Source organism: Hydra viridissima, unplaced genomic scaffold, assembly GCF_058129835.1.
Source record: "Hydra viridissima isolate aposymbiotic clone 2 unplaced genomic scaffold, HvirCarnegie_v1 scaffold_1, whole genome shotgun sequence".
Lineage (NCBI taxonomy): Eukaryota > Metazoa > Cnidaria > Hydrozoa > Anthoathecata > Hydridae > Hydra > Hydra viridissima.
In genome coordinates, this window is record NW_028324300.1 from 5,363,447 (window position 1) to 5,385,906 (window position 22,460).

A 22,460-nucleotide genomic window follows, 5' to 3' on the forward strand; every position below is an offset into this window, starting at 1 on the left:
TTTTTTGATCTAATGGTATTTTATGGTCTTTTACCTTTATTTTGGCATTTTGACACAGAAAAATTTAAATTCTTGAAAAAGTATTTACTTTGGAAAAAAAGTTCAAATTAATTTTTGCTCCTCAAGAATTTTTAAGGGATAATAAAAAACACCTTTTGACTTCCAATCCGAAGATTAACTAGTTGATCTCATTGATGAAATTTGTTGAAGATAAAGTGACGGAATCATTTTGAAACAGCCGCGATATGAGAAAAGGCATTATTATGGCATTTTACATTCACGCTTTTGGCATTTCACACGTAAAAAATTTTGGCAACACTGAATTTAATTGTCATATAAAACGACTAAAATATGACAATTAAAAGACTTGGAATGGCCGCTTACACGTTTGAGAAATTAAAACGATTTTCCTAGCCGCATTAATAAACGATTATTCATCTAATTATTCATTTTTCGCGGTTTAAAAGATTGTCCTGTGATATAAATAGATCTTGGAATAACTATTTTCTTGTCACTGTTCTTGTTTTCCTTAAGATTTAAAGACAAATACGGAGAATAATTTATTGCATAAACAAGTGAAAAAAATTTGAAATTAGTAAAGAAGGAGGAAAGTGTAAAGTGTGCAAAAAAATTTACAAAGGCAAGTTAAGTAACCTGGAAGGTCACCTTCTTCGAAAACACAAAGAAAAAGCAGGCGAAATCGTCTTAGTTGAAGCTACTTCGGCTCCAAGGAATCGAAATGATGATGAGATTCAATTAATTAAACGAATCAAGCTGGATGTTGATGTAAATCAATTAATTAGAGAAATGATTCGATTAATGATATAAAATATTTTATGACATAATTTATGTCGGCAGAAAATGTCTCAGATCTAAAATTATGTCAAAGTAAGTTAGCAGAAAATTATTTCGGACATAATTTATGTCAGCAGAAACTTGTCTTGGACATATTGGACAGATAACAATTCTGGTTTTATCTTCTCAGTCTTGTTTGTGTTAGCTTGATTTTCATTCGAGGATAATAAAATTAACTACGTGTGGAATAATAATGAACACGAACGCAACACAACCAGTACCAGTAATCGTGATTGTATCTGCTACAATTAATTGTGTTGCGTACTGGTTGTGTTGCGTACTGGTTGTGTTGCATACTGGTTGTTTTGCGTACTGGTTGTGTTGTGTCTTACAATTTTTTTCTTAACACAAACCCACTTTACTAAAATCTCTCTAAAAATTCCAAAAGTTTAAAATTTCTTTATTTTCGTAGAAACTAATAACGTCACAAAGCAATTATTGAGTACGCATATTTTTGCATTATTGGCATGTAACGACATTTTACTTGAAATAACCAAGAATATAACTGAGTAACCTAGAATATGACTTTAAAAAAATCAAATTTATTAAAACACAAACTACCGTCTTAATTCCCGCCTTTGTCTGTTTCCCGCCTCGCTTGAACGTGTTAATTGCTGATATGATTTTAGGACGGAAATGTTTTTCGGTTAATCTAATAAATGTTGTCAAAATGCTAATTATTTTTCAATACTTTTTCTTAGATTCTCCTAGAAAATTTTTAAGATTTGGTTTAATACAAAATCATCTAATATTAGATATCCTTCGTAAAGCAAAAAGACTGTTACGTCATTTTAAGTTCGCGATCAATTCAGCCGTTTTCCTAATTCTTAACATGTGGAAAATCAGTAAACGAAATCACTAAAATATTGTTTACAAGCGTTTTTTATTAATGCATGATTCATTAGAATGATAATAAGGATTATTAAAAGTATTGTAGTTATTACTATTGTTTAAAGAAAATAGAGCATTTATGCGATATTCATTAAATGATGTAATATTCACTCGTTTAAGTCGAAACTGCTGACATAAATTTAAATTGATTAGGTTAAAGCATCAAAAAGTGTGCGATTCAAACTTATAGCACTGCTTTTAACCAAAAAAAAACCCAGTAAGATGATCTATTAATTTATTTACAAGTGGTCAAAAACTTCCATGAGGAAATGACAGGTAGGTTTTTATTGCATTATGCTATTCAAGATTTTACACCTCCCATGACATATTTACAAAATCAATTTTTTTAAGTTTGCTTTTAACACACTTATTTTTTATCGATATATTTTTAAGAAAACAACGGTTTTATTTTTCAGTCATAACAAGATTTCATATTATCTGTTTATATGGTTATCTATATTTATCAGTAAACTTAGTTGATGCTCTTTTTTAATTAGTCAATAAGCTTTCATGGCTCTTTTCTGCCACTAATTATGATGACATGTGTTCTTTGTTAACTTCTTGATCATTTATCTAAGTTAAATAACTTAACTTCCTGCACCTATGACTCTTTCAACTTTGTTAGCCAAAAATTATTTAAGCATGCGTTGTTGCACAAAGGGTTTAAAGTAAGGTTATATAATATTGCAATGCAAAAGAGAGACTTGTGAAGCAAAAACTAAAACTGAGTTTTAGGCTTTTAAACTGCATTAGGTTACAGCTTTAGCTTCAAATAAAATCTTATTCATTTAGGGTCTAATCAACCCTCTTCTGGTAACTGCCAAAATGATAGACCACCTGAGTATTTCCAATGTTGTAGAGGTCTGGAACATTATGATCCTCCGCCTGAGTATATTACCCTATCCCAAGCAGCGTTAGCTGAAACTGTTTCTCCTCCTAGCTATTTTGAATGTCAGGTAACGTTGCGAGATGACCTTCCCCCTGATTATTCTTCAAGTATTGAATCAGTTTATCCAGTTCATCCTCTTGGTCCGATGCACAACCAAACAGAACGACAGATCAGCAATAGAGTAAATATAGTTATATCTTTATTATCATTAGTTATATTAGTTTTCATTTAATCTTTCATTACTAAAATTTAATGTCAGATACAGTTTAAAGGAGTTCTTAACAGCTCTTTCAAGTTTTCCACAAAAGGCATAAGGTCCCTCAAAAAGTAATCAACTTGGTAGTTGACGTGCCAAAGATTGATAATATGGATTAATGAGAAGATGGTCGAGAGATCTTTTTGAACCAAAACCTGACAAATTACCATCATCAAAGTCTTAATTATGTACAGCTAAAATAATGAATTCTTTTTTTAACAATCCTATTAAGCAATATCAAGTTTCTGGCATAACTGAAGTATCGTACATATGAAATACTGATGAAACGGGTTTTAAAAGCGAACAAGACTAGCTATCCTGGCGCGTATTAAAACTCACTGTTAATAATTGTAATGCTAGTTATATTGTGAACATTTGCTGCAATGCTGATGAAGTCTTTTTACCATTACTTATTGTATACAAGTTGAAAAATCTTTTGTATGACACTTGGATAAAACTTCTGATTGGATGGGTGCTTAAAAAAAAATCGTGTAATAGTTTATACATTTATCACATGGTCACTTTAAGAACTTTTACCAGTAAAAAAAAACTGGTAGATAAAATTATTTTATTTTTAGATGGTCATGCAACACATATTTCCTTGAGGTTTGTGGAGATTTGTTGAGATGATAACATATAGTATGCCTTCCAGCTCATTCTTCACATATTTTGTTACTCTTAGTTGTTGGTGTCTGTTGTTGTTGTGAAGGAAGTTGCGAGTTCTTCAGCTAAAAGAACTTGGATAAAGAAATTTTCCACCTTTGTTTATAAACTGTTTGAGTTTTAAGTTTTTCCTTGTTTTTATGATGAATTTCAAAACTTTCTTGCTAAATCAAAGCAAATAAAAGAGTTGATGGCAAATAAGTGACAGAAGAACATTTAATTGAAAAGGTCAAGGATCAAGAAGAATTATGGTTACCAAAAGTCGCAGAAAAATCAAATAAAACTACCAAAATTATTGTTTTGACGTTGGTAATGTTTTATGATAAGCAAGAAAAATGTTTAAAGTTATTAAATGCAAGAAATGCAGAAAAAAACGTTTCATGAAGATGTTAGCATGTAAATACGTTTTGTGTGGTCATTGACTCTGCAAGGAAACGTGTCTTGCAAAAAGATACGTCATCCGCGATGAATTTTTTTAGGCATAAAAATGTAAATTGTAGTTTTAACATTATTTTTACTTTTACTTTGTATGTAACAAACGATGTAATAAACCATGGCCCATTTTAAACTTATAGTAATAATAAATTTCTGTTAAAACAATTTTAAAAGTTTTCATTTTAATTTTTTAACTTAGAATTTTCAATTAAAAATATGTTAAATATCAAATAAAAAAATACTATCATATAGCTTTTAATTTTCTTCGTAAAAAAAGAAAAAGAAAAAATTCAAAATTCTCAACAAAAAAAAGTTCTTAGATTTTGAAGTGTGACCCGCTAAGCACGGTTTGTTTTGAAGTACGACCCGCTAAGCACGGTTTGTTTTGAATTACGACCCGCTAAGCACGGTTTGTTTTGAAGTACGACCCGCTAAGCACGGTTTGTTTTGAAGTACGATCCGCTAAGCACGGTTTATTTTGAAGTACGACTCGCTGAGCATGGTTTTACTCTAATTTAACAAGCATTTTGTTGTAAATTACCCGTGTTTTACTTGAAAAGATAAAACACCATGAAAATGATACAAAAAACTTGAAAACACAGTACCAACGACACAATCCAAAACTTAGTTTTTAAAATATACCAAGAGTATTTGTAAATCCACAATTTCTTTTCTTTTTTAGAATGTTTCCGAGAATCGTTTAGAAGAAGAAACAAACATCACTATTGATGTGAACGAAGACAAATACATCAATGTTTTTTGTTCAGTGTTTACATGTCTCTTCTGTTTTTGGCCAATGGGCGCTTGTGCAATATGCAAGGTTCTCGAAGTAAGTCTTTTACATAATCATAAAATGATGATGATAGTTATAATGATTAATAATAGAAATAATTATAAATACAATAGTAGTAGCAGTAGCAGTAGCAGTAGTAGTAGTAATAGTAATAATAATAATAAATAATAAATAATAATAATAATAATAATAATAGTAATAATAATAATAATAATAATAATAATAATAATAATAATAATAATAATAATAATAATAATAATAATAATAATAATAATAATAATGATAATAATAATAATAATAATAATAACAATAATAATAATAATAATAATAATAATAATAATAATGATAATAATAATAATAATAATAATAATAATAATAATAATAATAATAATAATAATAATAATAATAATAATAATAATAATGATAATAATAATAATAATAATAATAATAATAATAATAATAATAATAATAATAATAATAATAATAATTATAATTATAATAATAATGATGGTGATGATGATGATGATGATGATGATGATGATGATGATGATGATGATGATGATGATGATGATGATGATGATGATGATGATGATGATGATGATGATGATGATGATGATGATGATGATGATGATGATGATGATGATGATGATGATAACAATAATAATAATAACAATTGTATAAGAAACAATGGTAATAGTAATTAAAATTATTTTAAAGGTTGTTTTTGTATTCTTAAAAAGTTACAAAAAAACTTCTTATCGGATTCATTTGGTTTATTGACAACTTTATAATTAGTCATAGATCACTTTGTTTAACAAAAAATTTTGGTCGACATTAACGCAGTTTTCGAGAATACTAAAATTAAGTGAGAAAACATTAACATTTGTAAAATACTATTTCTAAAAGGGAACAAAAGACTGTTGTAGGAGATTCGAAATCATGTCAAATGAAGTAGTTACTTGAAAGGGATCTTCGCTACGGCAGTTTATGCGATTGGTTTAATGTTTTTGTTTAAAATGTTAACAGAACTTTTTAGAATGTTTTGCTTTCGAAATTGAACAGTTGAAAGTAAAAAATAGGGACTTATTAATAAGACTAAAAGTTTTTCAATAAAATTAAAGTTCATTGAAGAAAAAATATGTGAAAGAAGTATTTAGTAAATGTAAGATTATCAACATATAGTTAAAAATATCTTAGCAGAAAAAATAAGGAGTTCAATAAAGAACGAGACATTCGTTTTAAGATTTATTTTTAGATTAAAGATACAAAATTATACTTACGAATCACATACTGCTTATTTGGCATGTCAGCCGCGCCAGCATGCATTTGGCATGTCGGTCAATGTCAAAACAAATTTACTTATTCTTCTTAAAACTATTTAAGATCAAAGCTTTGACAGATTATAAAATAAAATAATTTATCAAAGAGGGGCTGCCAATAGGGATATTGGATCAAAAAACGTTTAGCAGAAATCCTTATAATGAATAACAAAGAAACCTAGCTGCGTCGTAGAGGTATCAAAGCGGTACACAGTGGTCCTAAACCAAATTATAGTTTGACAAAAAGTAAAGCCAAAAATGTCACTGTGTATTAAATGAATAAATGCAGGGTTATCAAAATATTCTAACTGAGAAATTATAAAAACTAGTTTTTGTGAGATATTACACTTATGTAATTAAAAATCTGTGAAAATAACCTACTTCTTTACAACTCCAAAACAAAAATAAAGAACTCTAATATTTATAAAAAGTATAAATATTGGCATTATACAGAAGCTGGAAAATTCAGTTTCATTTTTTTAGTTAAGAATACCAGACAGGAAAATTTACTATATTTGAACTATATTTGAACTATATTTGAACAACTACAAACAAAAAAAAGCCATGAAGGATGCCTCATGTGCCGTATGCAAGTTCTTTTACGAAGCTATGAACAAGTTTCTTCAACACGTTAAACAAAAACAAAGTTAAGAAAGATGAAGAAGAGAGCTTGAGAAAATTAGTTGTATACATGCAAGTTATTGAGGTGTCTAAAGCCCTGAAATTCAACTGTACGTGCATTAAAAACATTTTCCTGGAGTAATTTTATTTCTAGTAATTAAGCTAAAAAAATGAATTAAGGTGTGAAAGAAGATATGACTATCCGAACTAGAAGTGTTTATTTTTATTCTAAGTTCATCTAATAAATTGTTTTGTTTTTTTTCTATTGTTAGTTTGCTTTTTTTATTTTTTATCTTTTTATAAATAAAAGCATTTTAGTAATTTTTTTAATAAATAAAAGCGTTTTAGTAAATTTTTTAATAAATAAAAGCGTTTTAGTAAATTTTTTAATAAATAAAAGCATTTTAGTAAATTTTTTAATAAATAAAAGCGTTTTAGTAAATTTTTTAATAAATAAAAGCATTTTAGTAAATTTTTTAATAAATAAAAGCGTTTTAGTACCTCAATTTTTTGTAAACTTTTTGATCATATTTTGATTTTGTCACAAACGATGATAAAAATACTCAGACAGTATTCTTCCTTCAGAAGCTCTCTCTTCAATTGCCAAAAAACATTTGGCAAACAATCACGTGGTAACTAATATTAAACGTTTATTGTGCAATCACGCAATACCTATTGTCAAATATAATATTGCCATTATCTTTGTGATACGCATAAAATCCATGACAATTCAATAATTAATCAAGCCATAATTGAATTAAGCAAATCAGTAAAATGTTTTTTCTAAGAATGGAAAATATAATGACTCCGAATGAAAAAAGTATATCAATCAGGTAATGCGATTATCCTATATAATTTACAGCATCTATAACTTAAGTGTTTTATTTGAACTTTTCTATTTTCTTCAACAAACATTATTTCATTAACATACATCATTTTCATGCTTTTTAACTGCGTCTCGTTATCTTTTTTATTCGAGACGAGACGATCCTAAAAGTTTTGTCCCGATTAGCAATAAATATCGAGACAATTTTCAATATTCACTTGAAATCCGGGACGATACCGAGACCAGACGAGATGTCCCGGACAAAATAGGAACTTTACAATTTCCCGTAATTTACATCTTTTTAACGGGACATAAGAAACATAACGAGACATACTAGTTAATCCTTAATGTGAAATTTATATAATGAATTTCGGACATAATTGCAATTGTTTATTTCAGCTGTTATTATTGGTTTTGTTATACCATCTATATAAACACAGCTTTATAAAAGTTAATGGTAACAACTGAAATTAGGGGAAAAAAATATTTTTGGGACAGTATTTAACTCTTTCCACTAAAATATATTGGAAGAAGGGGATAAATATGTATCCAAGGGCTAAGTTTCTGATCATTTAATATTGTTTACCGCATAGGTCAGTATTCACTTCTAATGCAAGAGTTTGTTTTACACTCATAGTTAAGGGAAAAGTTTTATCCAAAGTGTCTTAAACTTTTTTGATCTATAAAACATTTGACTTTTTTTAAAAAGTGTAATTCTTGCAGAGACTAACAATAGAGCATGATGTTCAATACCTAGTTCTTTTATTTTTTCTCTTTTCCTTTGCTTTCCAAGGACCACCAATTGTTTATGGGGTTTTCCAAAACCAAAATGGCTACTTTTATTGGTCATAAGATTTTCTTGAAGCCATTGATATTCTTTTTCAATAAAAAAAAACATAATTTCTACCACATTGTTTTAGTTTTTTTCTTCACTTTTGAAATAAATCTATCTAATGTAGCATTAATTTATGTTCTCTTTGCTAATTTCTTCAGTTTTGTTTAATTTCGTTTAGAAAATCCTTCCAAAATTGTAATTTATCCACTCCTAGCTAACGTATATTTTGGGATAAGATCTAATCTTTTTGTTGTTGTTGTTTTTAAAATCATTAATATATATCAGAAACATTTTTGAGTACTTTATATTACTTTTCACTTTACACTGTTTAACATTTTATGCTATAACTTCTTTGACAATCATCACATGACGTTCCCTATAGTGTTTAAGTAAATAATGTTACTTGTATATTACAGGAAATATTGAAGTTTTTAAGTAATGCTATTTCAAATATCTAGCACTTCTTGAATAGTAAATCATTATTCAAATAAAAACATTTTAACAAATTTCTAAGTAGCATATAATGACAAAAATATGTCTCATGAAACTATATTTGATATGTTGAAACAAGTCATACAAGTAAAAAACTCAAATTCAAGAAATGCAAATGTCAATGAGTCCATAAAAACCTTGTTTTCCGCCATTTTCATTTATTTTGATAAAATAAACCATTGTTAAAAAATGGCGGAAGACAGGGTTTTTATGGGTTCATTGACATTTGCATTTCTTCAAAAAATATAAAGTTTAAAGATTTTCTTAAAAGTAAATATGGACTTTAATTTAGATTAAAAGTTCTCCATTTTTACTAATTAAAAATCTCTCATTTTTTAGATTTCTTTAAAAATAATAATAAAATTTTTAACTTCTTTAACCATAAAATGTAAAATATAAGTTTTATGAAAAAACTATTTTTTAATTTTTAAATAAATCATCATTCTAATTTAATATTATTTAAAAAAGGGCATCATATTTACCAAAAAATTGTGAGGGTTTTGAAGCCATTTTTTGTTGTTTTGAGTCACTGTGCGTCATTTCTGGCTGGCAAAACTAACTTGGTTGGCAAAAAATTTTCTTCACTGCCAAAGCGTGAGTTAGATATCTAGTTAATATAATTGATCTGTCTCGTAAAGTTTTGTAATTATACGGGACACAGTTTTTAAATTCCCTGAAAAAGTTTATGCCCCAATTTATAACTTTATTCCGGGACAATCATTTCCTTTCTCTTGTTATTTTTTTCCGGGAAATTTCTCGTCTTGTTACGCTTTTCCCGGTTTATTTCGAGAATACGATTCCGAGACGCAGACCCTTATGTTGCATAAATTTATGCAACATAAGGGTCTGCGCCTCGGAATCGTACTCTTTTCACTCCTTGAATCAATAATTGTTGATTGACAATTTGCATATAAAACTACATTCGAAAAGTTGTCAACTTTCACTTCTTCATTACTTTAGATCAATCAAAGTTTAATTTTAATTTGGTGTCTTTTTACATGCACAACTTTGTTGAAGGGAATTCTTATTCTTTTGTTTATGAACTTTTAAAACTAATCTTTTTCAATTTAAAGGTTGTCCTCCATATTATTTAAAAGTGTTACGTTTTGCACTAATGCAAAGGTATTCATCATTTCCGACTTATTCGCATCTTTTGGAACAACTTCCTTTACTGACAAAATCACTATTAAAGAAGTTAGTATCAGATGGAATTGATTCAATAAAATTATTAAAGTTATTGTTGAATGAGGACAAAATAAGCAATCATTGTGTAATTTTTTAAGATGAAATGTATCTGGAGCAATCTTGTGAATATCGCAGTGGAAGATTAATAGTACAAGATCGAGAGGGTAATCTCTACAATGAAGTAATAGTTTTTATGATTGTTGGCCTCAAGAAATCAATGCCTAATTTGATTAAAGCCATCCAAAAAAAGACTTCATTAGAGAAGTGGAGATTTCATTAAAGAGAAATAGAGGAAAGTTTAAATACACTAAGATCTGCAGGCTTTAACATCCGACGATTGATTACTGAATCATCCAACAAATATCTTAGCCTATTCAAAATTGCTCAGCATTTATGATTTTGACAAACCAGAAAATTTCTTTATCACTTACAATGATTATAAAATTTATCTGATATATGATAGTGTACGCTTGCTTAAAAACCTAAGAAACAATTTGGTTTGTACTAAAAAGTTCATTTTCCTACCAATTCAGTTCACTAATTTTAGTTTTAACATAAAAGAGTCTGCAGGAGAAGTCTCTAGGACTTTGCTTCATCGAGCACATGAAAAAGGCGAAACTCTTTCAGTAAACTTAAGAAAGGTATATAAGGGAAATAGACTCTATCCAGCTAATTATAAAGAAGATGTCAACTTTGCATTAAATATATTCCATGAAACAACTTCAGCTGCAATTCAAAATTATTTTTATGATGAACATCAAAATTAATTCAAAACTTTAATTTATGGTGGGTATCCAATTAAAAAATAAAATACTCTAATAATATCTTAGGAAATGCAGCTGTTATAGGGGATGGTAAGCCACAACTTTTACGTGCAGTGAAACAAAGTCTATATACGTTGGAAATTCCTGACATCAGAAAAGTTAGCGAAAATATTTTATACGAATTTAATTTGAACCAATACTTTGTTTGTGCTGATTATTTCGAGAGGGGGCTTTCTCTTGTCAATTGAACAGTAATAAATACTTTTTATAACAATGAAGAAAAGATTGTATGTGGCAGTAAACGCAAAGATGCTGTATTATATTTCAAAAACAGACAAAGAAAAAAATGAAGAAAAAAAGAAATGTAGTATATGTGTAGTATAGATATATACAGTATTGGACAAAACATTTGCAACCAACATCGAACAATGCTAAAAAGTGTTCCTAATTTTACATGTCTTAAAAACGAAACGAACTATACTACCACAGCAAACAGTTCAGGAGTCTGGAGTCATAGCATGCCATGACATGAGCAATCAGCTGACAGGTGACAGCATACAGGCAGAATTTCGTTGACAAGTGCCATTTTGCAGCGGACAAAACAAGTGCAACTTTTTTTGGTTTGTTTCATTTTCTCAAGTCTAGTCCGTGTCAACGTCACGGAAGTTTTTTAATAATTAAAGGAAGTATCCAGAAGTTTCCAGAAGCATGCAGAAGCTTCCAGAAGTTTCCAGAAGAAGCATCTGGAAGCATCCAGTAGTATCCAGAAATATTTATTATTTTTATGACTTCAAGTGCAAAAATGGCTCCCGACAGTCTTGGATTGGAACTAAGAAAGAAAATTATTGGCGATTACGTAAGTGGAATGTCACAAAAAAGTATTTGTGATAAATATCGCGTGAAAAAATGGACCGTATCAAGACTATGTTCCAAATATCGTTCTACGGGGAAGTTGGCAGCAGATAACAAAGGTGGAAGACCGCGTTCCACCACTTCTAGAGAGGATTTTATGATCTTCAGATCCGTCAAGAAGGATCCCTGGATATCATCAGTCGAGATACAAAAGCAATTAGAGCTGCCTGTATTGGACCGAACAATCAGACGACGTGCTGTTGAAGCCGGATTGTTTTCTCGACGCCCTGCTAAGAAACCGCTGATTTCACTAAAAAGCCAGAAAAAAAGACTCCTGTTTGCTACATCTCATATTGACTGGAATGTGCAGAAATAGCGAACTGTCCTGTTCAGTGATGAATCGAAGTTCAACATCATTGGGAGCGATGACATTTGCCATGTACGTCAACCGGTCGGAAAACGCCTCGATTTACGTTACTGCCATAAGACCGTAAAGCATGGTGGAGGCAATGTAATGGTCTGGGGGTGTTTTTCTGCTAACGGTCTAGGTCCAATACATCGAAACGATGGAATAATGGACCGTTTCATGTATAAAAATATCCTGAAAGATGTTATGTTACCTCATGCTGAATGGAATATGCCAATAAAACGGGTTTTTCAGCAAGACAAAGATCCGCAACACACTGCAAAAGTAGTCAAGCAGTGGTTTCAAGATAACCACCTATCGGTAATGGATTGGCCGCCTCAATCTCCGGATCTCAACCCTATCGAGAACCTGTGGGAGATCGTCAACCGCAGAATTAATTGTGAAGGTGTTCGTAATAAGGATCAACTGTTTGAACAAATCTAAAAGGCCTGGGCAGCGATTCCACAAAGTTTCATTGATCACTTGATCGAATCTATGCCTCAAAGATGCAAGGCTGTGATCGACAACAAAGGATTCGCCACGAAATATTGATAGCGAAATACAGCTTGGTCAACATTTTGTCGAGTTGCACTTGTTTTGTCCAGAAAGAAATCAACTTTTTTTAATACTTTTGATTAATTTATTAACTTTCGTGTACAAATAATGAACTTGTGATGAATAAAACTTGAAGAACTTTGTCTCTAAACAGTTACATAATTGTTTCTCTAAATTGAAAAAATGCAGCACTTTTATATAAAGATCTTATAAAGATTTTATATAATCCATTTTAAAGTTCATTTAATTCTCTATAAGTTAATATACTTGTTTTTAGATAATTATTAAAAATTAAGAAAGAAATGGTGTCTAAGCAGGTATGAAAACGGATTTACAAGTTCTACTTTAATGTTAAAATCGCAAGGTAAAAAGTTCACCGAAGATCACTTCAATACTGAACAAATTCCAAGAAGCGCTTTGTATGATGTAATCAAACATTCTGAGAACAATTCTGGACACAAAAGAGTGCAAGGAAGTGGTCGTGCGGCCAAAATTATTACCCCCAAGGTCATCAATCGTCTGAAAACCATGTTTGACCACAATTATAAGGTTTTGATGACCCAGGCCGGTCGAAAATTTAGATGCACTCATTCACATATCATTAAAACTCTTGTCAGGTACACTGACATCAAAACCTATACCAAACATAATATACCTGATTGACAAGAGGGCCAGAATGAGCGAATCAAGACCGGCATTGATTGTCTTTATCGCGATTTTCAGGGAAAATTGGCCATCCTTGATATGAGTCTTTCTTTATGCTGTCCCACTCGATGTTCAAAGGAAACGTTACATACAACTCCAGTGACAAATACAAGACTCCATCGAGCGTTAAATATTGTAAAAAGCGCAAGTTCGAACCCAAGGTGCTCGTCTGGCTAGCCGCTCCTGACAAAGATATTTCCAAGCCATTTTTGGTCCCTAGCGGCCTCTTAGTCAACAAAGTCATCTACGAAGAGGATTGAATCAAGAGCAGATTAGTGCAATTCATCAATGCTTATCATACCGATGGCAATTACGTATTTTGGCCGGACCTGGAGTCATTGCATTACGCCAAAACCGTGACCGACTGCTATGAGGCCCATGACATCAATTTTGTCAAAAAAGTTGACAATCCGCCAGCCGTGCCGGAGTGTCGCCCAATCGAAGGCATAGTGTATTAGGGTAACGGGCAAGCGAAAGACGTAAAGCAACTACTAATTAAAATAAAGCTTTTCTGAAAAATTTTGGATTTGGTTTGTCTTCAACCAGTCCGTTTCTTTGGATTCGGCCAACTTTAGGACGAGTTGGTCAACTCGTCCTAAAGTTGGCCGAATCCGAAGAAACGGACTGGTTGAAGACAAACTTAATTGATATAAATAAAGAAATAAAACCTCTATTTAATACTATTTTTGTTTAATCTCTAGCTTAAAAACGAAGGGAGTAATTGCCCTTGAAAGTATATATATTTATATATATATATATATATATATATATATATATATATATATATATATATATATATATACCAAATATCACTATTTTAAGTTTTAAAATACAGAAACTTAAGATATTGAAAAACTAGCCTTCTAATTTTTGGCCTATTTATGCAACATATCCGACGTATAAAGTAGGCCGAGTCTTTAAGTATAACCGATTATTTAATAGCACTTAAATTCTAAGAAAACTTTTTCGTTATGTTACCATAAGAAGCATGCGTTTTATTTTCATATGAAAATTTCTGGAGTACTAAAAATCTCAGAACAAATTTAAATCTTACACATTAATGAGATAATTGGTTGCGATAAACTATTTTTTGTTCTATAGGTCGGTACAGCTATTAAAGATGGCGATATGTTGAAAGCGAAAAAAGCTTCTAGAGCGGCTCAAAAATTGTGGATTGGATCATGCTTGATTTGTTTACTACTAATTCTACCGATTGCAAGTGTTATCATCATTTTAAGTTGTCAAAGATAGGTCTTTTCAGCAACAAACTGAAAATCTAGAGAAAAAAAAAAAAGTTATAAAGGGTTTATTTTAAAACAAAATATTTATTTAAAAACTAATTATGTTTTTTCTTTACAATGCTCATAAAAGATGTTTTATCATGTAAATAAAATCATAAATTTTTCAATTTTATAAATACAAAAATACTAGAAAATAATTTTGAAAGACGCTGCAAATTTCAGAAAAATTTTTGGTAGAGCACATTTTTAAATTCACAACTTCACTTTCTTAGAACGCGTTGTTAACTAAAAATAAAAATATGTATAGTATAGTATTTTTTTTTCAGTTAAGCTAACCGACAAAAAGCAAAAAAACACAAAAAAGAAAAATTTCGATCTGCTTCATTAACTATTTAAGTTTAAACTATTTTTTTTGCTTCTTAGTGTTTGTTTGCTGTAAAAATCTTTTTCTAGAGTAGCAACAGTATTCTGGTAACACCTTTCTTTATTTTATCAAGAAATTTTTGAGTGACAGCTCAAAAAGAAAAAGGCTTGACAACATCTGTAGGCTGACAATATAAGTAAATATATACTTAATAACAACAATTTTCAATATGCGTTTTATTAGTGTGTAATCTTTTATTAATTACGATAACAAAATTAAAAATAGTATTTTTGTATTTTACTTGTAGGGTCTAAAACTATTTTTATCAATTACTCCTGTTTTACTCTTCTAGTTTTATGCAAATATCTTTTTTTCTTTTTATTCATTAGAAGCGACGAAACTTCTGCTTATTTTTATTTAATCGATTTTTTTCTTATTTCTGTTTTACTCTTTACTTCTTCTGTTTTATCATTTTCTTATTTCTGTTTTACTCTTTACTTCTTCTGTTTTATCATTTTCTTATTTCTGTTTTACTCTTTACTTCTTCTGTTTTACTCTTTGCTTCTTCTGTTTTACTCTTTACTTCTTCTGTTTTACTCTTTGCTTCTTCTGTTTTACTCTTTACTTCTTCTGTTTTATCAACAATTTCTTTTTTCTACTTCGATTACTTATAAAACTTGTCTTGTTTATTCAAAAACTCTTCAATCACAAAAATTCTCTCTCTCTAAAAACTCTTCTTAAAAAACTAAGTTTAGTTTTTTTCTTCTTTATAATTTTTTCAAGAAGTCTTTCTTCCTAACTCTATTTTTAAACTTTTATAGTTCTCCATTATTATTTGTTTCCTTGCTATACCCACTTATTTATATGGCTGGTTAAATAGGTCTCCATGTGTACGTATTTTCTCAGTCATTGTTTTTAACTTTTCATTATTCCGCTTTTATTTTTTTTTAACATTTATTTACATAACGATTTCATGAGCCTTCGTTTGTTCGTTTTTTTTTTCCCCGATCTCTGTTTTTAATTTAATTCTCATTCCTCACAATTTTCACTTGAAGATTGCCATCTTTTATCGTCGAAGAATTGAAAAGTTGCTAGAAAAGTAGTAGTTAGTCATCGATATTTATCTTTCAACGTTTTCTAACAGACTAGATCTTTATTTTTCTTTTTTCAAAACAAACATAAATTATCTATTAGACGAGGATGACGAGTTAAAATTTTTAAATCGGATTGCCGTTTTTTTTCTTCCTGTGATCTTGAAACTTTGTGCAACTTTTTAGCGAGAAAAGATAAAATGAATCTGTGCGAGAAAAAATTGTTTTTGCAATTTAGAATTTTAAGTGAGACTATGCTAAATAAATTCTGATTTTAAATGAGAAATAACAAAGCTTGTCTAGAAATGATTTTTAAGGAATAAATATCTAATAACTTTTAACTTGTACAAATTTGTGGCTTTATCATAGTGGTTATAAATTGTTTCAAAAAATTTCAAATTCTTTTTTGTTTTGTTTTGTGGCGAAAAAAACGTTTATAAACATTTCCCTTCCAATTAAAATACTAAAATTTATCTATTTAAAAAAAAAAGCATATAGTAATCAGCAAAAGAATTTTTTCATCACTCAAATTGATGGGTCCACATCCAGCATAAGACCCGTCTCAACGGGGCTGCAGTCAAACGCTTTTAATAAATGCGCTTCATCTAAAAATCGTTTTCTCTCCCGTAAAAATCGTTTTCTCTCCCGTAAAAGGTTTTATAAACTACTTTAAAGATTGTTTTGGATTTGAAGACTTAAAATTGATAGTTTTTCAATTTCGGTTTTTGGTTCGGATTTTATAAACAAATCCATAAACGATTTAAAAAGACATTTTTGGTTCAAAAATATATTCAGACATTTATTAATTTAAAAGGTTCATTTGCATTTTATAGTTTCTCGATTTACCCTCTAAAATTTATTAATTTTGTAATTATTCGTTTCGCAGCATAAAAGAAAGTTTGTTTAATAGGCTAAGCCTAGCCTATGAATTATTTAATGCAATATTAAAAACTATAATATAATGAACGAATTCTAACAGTATATATTAGTCTAACAATATATTTTTGCACGCATTGAGACAGTTGCTTCTCAATCAGCTGTTAATTTTGAAATTTAGATCAAGAATGATGAAAAACTATAAGAGTAGACTACAACTCTGTTATTCAAACTTCTTACATTTACTTTTTTCTCTGAAAAAAATGTGTGATGTTTTTGATGACCAAGAAAAACTATTTCATTAAGAAATTAATAAGACTGAAAGTCGTTGGAAAGGAAAGTCTTCACCTGCGTAAGTGCGTGATTCAAAGTCCTCTCAATTTTGAGATTAGTAATCGTGGGTATATATACCACGAGGGTATATATACTTTTTTTATGAAATGTGTTATAACACATTTCATAAAAAAAGAAAAACAGCTTTTAAAGAAAACTTGCAAGTTAAACGTTAAAACAATTGTAAAAATAGAAATTGTAAAAGAAACTGAAATTGACACTTTTTAAGAAATAATTTTTACACTATGTTCTAATAGACCTTCGAGTATAATTAATTTGAATGTTAGATGTTTATAGTGAGAGAATCTTGTTTTTTAGCCATCATTTTTCTCTTGAGAAGCATCTGGAAACCATCAACAACAACAACACAATTTGACGACAACATCACAGTTTATAGCAAATGGCCTTTTTAACTATTAATAGCATCTTTACTATTTGATGTTTAATTTGACGCTTTTGAAACCAAAACCATTATATCATCATATGTATCAAAAGGGAAATCTAATTCAAATGAATTCTAATTCAAATGAATTAGATTTTCCATTTAGAACTGATTTTTGAAAAAATCAGACGTATAATGCCAAATTTATTGCAATTATTTTATTTTTACAATATTAAAAGCCTTTTACAGCGTAATAAAGTTGTATTTAAATGTATTCTCTATTATAGAATACTTTGTGAGCATACAATAATAAAAAAACAAACGGTTCTTTAACCTCATAAAAATGCATTATTAAATCAATTATACCCTATTCACACCAAAAATAAAAACTTGTTTTAATCGTGGTTACTTAAACTTGTCACGCATTTTTCCGTTCACACTGCTTTTTAAAACCCTGTTTCAAATAAACGAGTTTAAAAAAACGGTAGCTAAATAAAACACCGTTTTAAAAGGGAGTGTTATTAAAACTCGGTTTTGTTAGTGTGAATGGGGTACTAGACTCAAATATCGATTAAAGGTTTTTCAAGTAATTTCGAATGGACTATGTCATTATTAAATTTTTAAATCAAAAATTAAATTGTCTTAAATCAAAATTTGATCCTCATTTTACCTCTGTTTACCATCTGAATTAATTTACTGATACCCTTATCCCCTTCGGCAGAGACGTCATTAATGTATGACCGCTAAATGTTTGGGACAAAAGTTTATTTGAATGGACTTAATATTAAAATTTTTTAGAAGATGAATTTAAATCTCATTTTAAGATAACAGTATAGAACATTCTATGGTAACGAAAATAAAACAAAAGTGTAGTAGAATACTTTTATTAAATTTAAACAAAAGGTTTATCTTCGTAAAACTCATCAACTGCATTTTACATTACTCTCTCAACACTGTCAAGAGCACTGGCATAGAAGTCCCTCGCATCATCTGATACCTCAAAGATTTTTTGCCATTAATTTTCAAAAAATGTTCTCCTTTTTTTTAATAAAGAATTGACAAAGTCATGCTCTACAGAATAAACACAAAGCACTTCAATCTTTTCTTTGAAATTAAGTAATAATTTTCTGATCTTTTATTAGACATGGTTTATTTTTTAAAAAACTGTGTGGACCATTTTTTGGTTATCTTAAAGAAACAAATCTTTTCCTAGTTTTTGCACTGTTTCATGCTCTGAAAAATCTTTTTTCTGTAATCATAGCTTTTTATAATTTAGACAAATAGTGAACCAGGGCTAAAGACAATTCATTAAATTATCTACCATTCTGAGTCTCCAAACAGGTATAAATAAATAGGTTATCTTTATTTTTCACTGCTTGATCATGTCGAACTAATGTTAAATTATAGAGCCAAAATTGTCGAGCATGAAATATTTCACCAACGCTTATTTTAGGAATTGGTTGGTGATGTGGCATATCAATACATACCTAAACAACATTTTCATTTTTCTTTTTCATAAGACAGTAAAATATTTTTGCTCTTAATTTGTGCATACAATATTTAGCAAACTCTTCTACCTTTAGTTTCGTATCAAATGTTTTCTCGTCAACTTCTTTTGTGTTTCACAAAAAGAACCATCATTTGTTCTCTAGAGAACCATCATTTGTTCTTTAGAGAACCATCATTTGTTCTCTAGAGAACCATCATTTGTTCTCTAGAGAACCATCATTTGTTCTCTAGAGAACCATCATTTGTTCTCTAGAGAACCATCATTTGTTCTTTAGAAAACCATCATTTGTTCTCTAGAGAACCATCATTTGTTCTCTAGAAAACCATCATTTGTTCTCTAGAGAACCATCATTTGTTCTCTAGAGAACCATCATTTGTTCTCCAGAGAACCATCATTTGTTCTCTAGAGAACCATCATTTCTTCTCTAGAAAACCATCATTTGTTCTCTAGAGAACCATCATTTGTTCTCTAGAGAACCATCATTTGTTCTCCAGAGAACCATCATTTGTTCTCTAGAGAACCATCATTTGTTCTCTAGAGAACCATCATTTGTTCTCTAGAGTACCATCATTTGTTCTCTAGAGAACCATCATTTGTTCTCTAGAGAACCATCATTTGTTGTGAATTAAAATCCGCTATTGGTGATTTCGTTATCACCTACAGTTTGTCCGAAACCTCCACGTTTTTCTGGTCTCAGACACCCACGATATTATGTGGTCTTTTTATTTAAGACATGTAATTGAAAGAAATATTTTTTTACAAACTGGATTTGCTTTATAACTCCTGTCAGCAATACTGCAGTTTATTGAACACTTTTGTAAATAAAAATATTTCTTGGTCTATGTATTTTTAATTGAATTAATTTAACAAACTTCAGAACAAAAGCATCCTGTTTAACTTTTAATTCTTCGTTATAAAACACAGTTTCATTTTATCTTTTACGTACCATAATTAGAAAATTTCATGATCACAGGAAAAAATATATATATTTGTATTTTTAATGCATGGTATAATTTAGCAACCATTAATTGATCTTTAGAAGATATGTTAGAAAACATAAAGAAATTTAAAATTATAAAACTTAAAATTATTGCTTGGTTAAAGCTCATAGTTAACAATAGTAATTATCCTGAACTACAAAAAGTGGCGATAAACTACAAAAAAGTGGGTGGTGTAATACAATTGAGCTCAGCTACAATATTCAGGTTGCCAAGATTGCCTGCTTTACATCTTTTCTTGTTGTTCCTGCAAACAATAACAGGTATTTTTCCAAGAGATGAATGTCTCTGGGACTTTTTTCTTTCTATTATGCTTATTTTCAATCATTTCCTACTTATTGCAAGAAAAAATTTCCAGTTCTGAATTATTATTTGTTTAAAAATCATTTTTAGGTTTAATTTGTTACGAAAGTAGCAACTGTGCAAACTTTAATTTTCCTCAATAAAAAAAAAAATTAACACTTTTTTATAAGGGTAATTAATTTAAAAAACTTATTACGCTTTTATAAAAAATTTAAGATTTTAATTTTGAAAATGTAGTGGATGTATAATTTCTTTGTCCATGTTAACACTATTAGATTGTGCCAGTTACACTACAGAATCCAAACAAATCAAAGCTCAAATTCGGCAAAAATGGCTGATCATTTCTAGGAGCTAATATTGGAAATGTTAAGAAAAGTATCACTCGAAAAAAAAAGGAAGAACTTAAAAATAGTATTAAATATCCTTTACTCCAAAAATTTTGTAAAGGTTACATATAAGTTCTTTTTGCATTGATTTTTCATTGAAGTTTGAAGATTTCTTTTCATACGTTATTATGTTAATCTTAATCAATTCATAGTTGGAGTCAAAAAAATGTGTACAGAAAATTAGGAAATCAAACTTTTTCTTAAATTCAGATGTAAATGATCTCCTTTTCTCAACAGATTTTTACAGCTTAACATTATTAGTTTTAACCAGGGCTGTGAAGTCGGAGTCGGAGTCGTGGAGTCGGAGTCGGAGCTCATTTTGGCTGGAGTCGGAGTCGGAGTCGGAGTCGAAAAAGTTGTACCGACTCCGACTCCAGCTTAAAAAAAATCTTTCAAAGTTTCATAATTTTAATATGGATATTATAGATGCTACTCATTAAAATATTTTATGTTCCGTCAGTCTAGAGCACAAGTATCAAACTCTAGCCCTCCAATTGTTACAAAACTACAAGTCCCATGATGCTCTGATAGCTGTGGGATGTCCAGAGATAATGGGAATTGTAGTTTGCAACAACTGGAGGGCACTAGTGAATTTCTCCTGGTCTGTTGGAAAAGACTCTTCAAGAATATAAACTGAAAGAAGAACAAGTTCTTTCTATCCAACTGACAATATTTCAAACATGATTGTTTGAAATATTTCAAACATGATTGTTTGAAATATTTCAAACATGATTTTGAAAAATTCATAATTTTATTGGATAACAAGAGTTTATTGGATAACAAAAGTAAAGAAAAGTTGTTTGTTCAGAAATTATTTTCTAATAAATACTGTTTAAAGCACTAAGTGGTTGGATTATTTGTATCATGGTGATGAAATAGCCAATGTTAAAATTTTACTACAGTAAATTTTTTGTTAAAAATTGGTTACTTATGAAGGAGTGGGAGTCGGAGTCGGTCCATAATAAAATCAAGGAGTCGGAGTATGAGTCGGAGTCGGAACAGCAGCTTACCGACTCCACAGCCCTGGTTTTAACACCTCCAACTATGTCTATTGTCAGTTTGCACATAGTGCTCGTATGATATTGTAAAATACTTTCCTTAGTTCTCCATAACAAAGGGTTCAGAAGGTTACGTAAAAAGTAAATATGGCAATTATACAACCACATTTTTTTTTCTTTTTTTTTTTTTGAGCTGTTTATAAGTATTTGGATGTCTAATAAATGTTTTTTCGGATTATATATCATAAATAAGTCAAGGTTTTCAGTTCAGTCATTCATATTCATTAAATTTCATCCATCAATTTCATCTAAAAAACATGCTCCATTACTAACTTTAGCTCAGATATCATTATTTCAGATACAAAATCCTCTAAATAATATAATGTAAAAATTTGTTGCATTATATAATACAACTCATCTTTTACGAATATTAATCACTTTCCTCAAATATTTTTATTTATGAAAGAATAAGAGATGTTTGCTAATTTTATGTAGTGCAATTAGCCGCACGGTTATGTTGGGAAACAACGGCTAGAATTGTGTTGACTGATGATTTTTTTTATTATAAACCTTTACAAGTGACGGGGATTAAAGTCCAGTTTTTATTTCAGTTTTTATTTACCCCCTTTACCAATG

The 22,460-nt window shown here is 29.5% G+C and overlaps 2 protein-coding genes across 3 annotated transcripts in view; both read left to right on the top strand.

The window, feature by feature from the left end:
* Nucleotides 1–1,851: 1,851 nt before the first annotated feature.
* LOC145187909 (uncharacterized) lies at nucleotides 1,852–14,682 on the top strand. 2 transcript variants are annotated; one of them, XM_090090844.1, is made up of 4 exons: nucleotides 1,852–2,022; nucleotides 2,539–2,816; nucleotides 4,672–4,818; nucleotides 14,444–14,682. In XM_090090844.1, the coding sequence occupies exons 1-4, from the start codon at nucleotides 2,016–2,018 to the stop codon at nucleotides 14,591–14,593; spliced, it is 582 nt and encodes a 193-aa protein (XP_089946970.1). In that variant the 5' UTR covers nucleotides 1,852–2,015; the 3' UTR covers nucleotides 14,594–14,682. The 2 variants fall into 2 exon arrangements, with proteins under 2 accessions (XP_089946970.1, XP_089946976.1); XM_090090850.1 differs by lacking the exons at nucleotides 4,672–4,818; nucleotides 14,444–14,682 and adding an exon at nucleotides 3,470–3,621.
* LOC145187257 (alpha- and gamma-adaptin-binding protein p34-like) overlaps nucleotides 6,368–22,460 on the top strand; it is a 91,670-nt gene continuing 75,577 nt past the window's right edge. The window contains exon 1 of the mRNA XM_090090829.1: nucleotides 6,368–6,375. The gene's annotated coding sequence lies outside the window, so the exon portion shown is untranslated. The remainder of the gene's footprint in view (nucleotides 6,376–22,460) is intronic.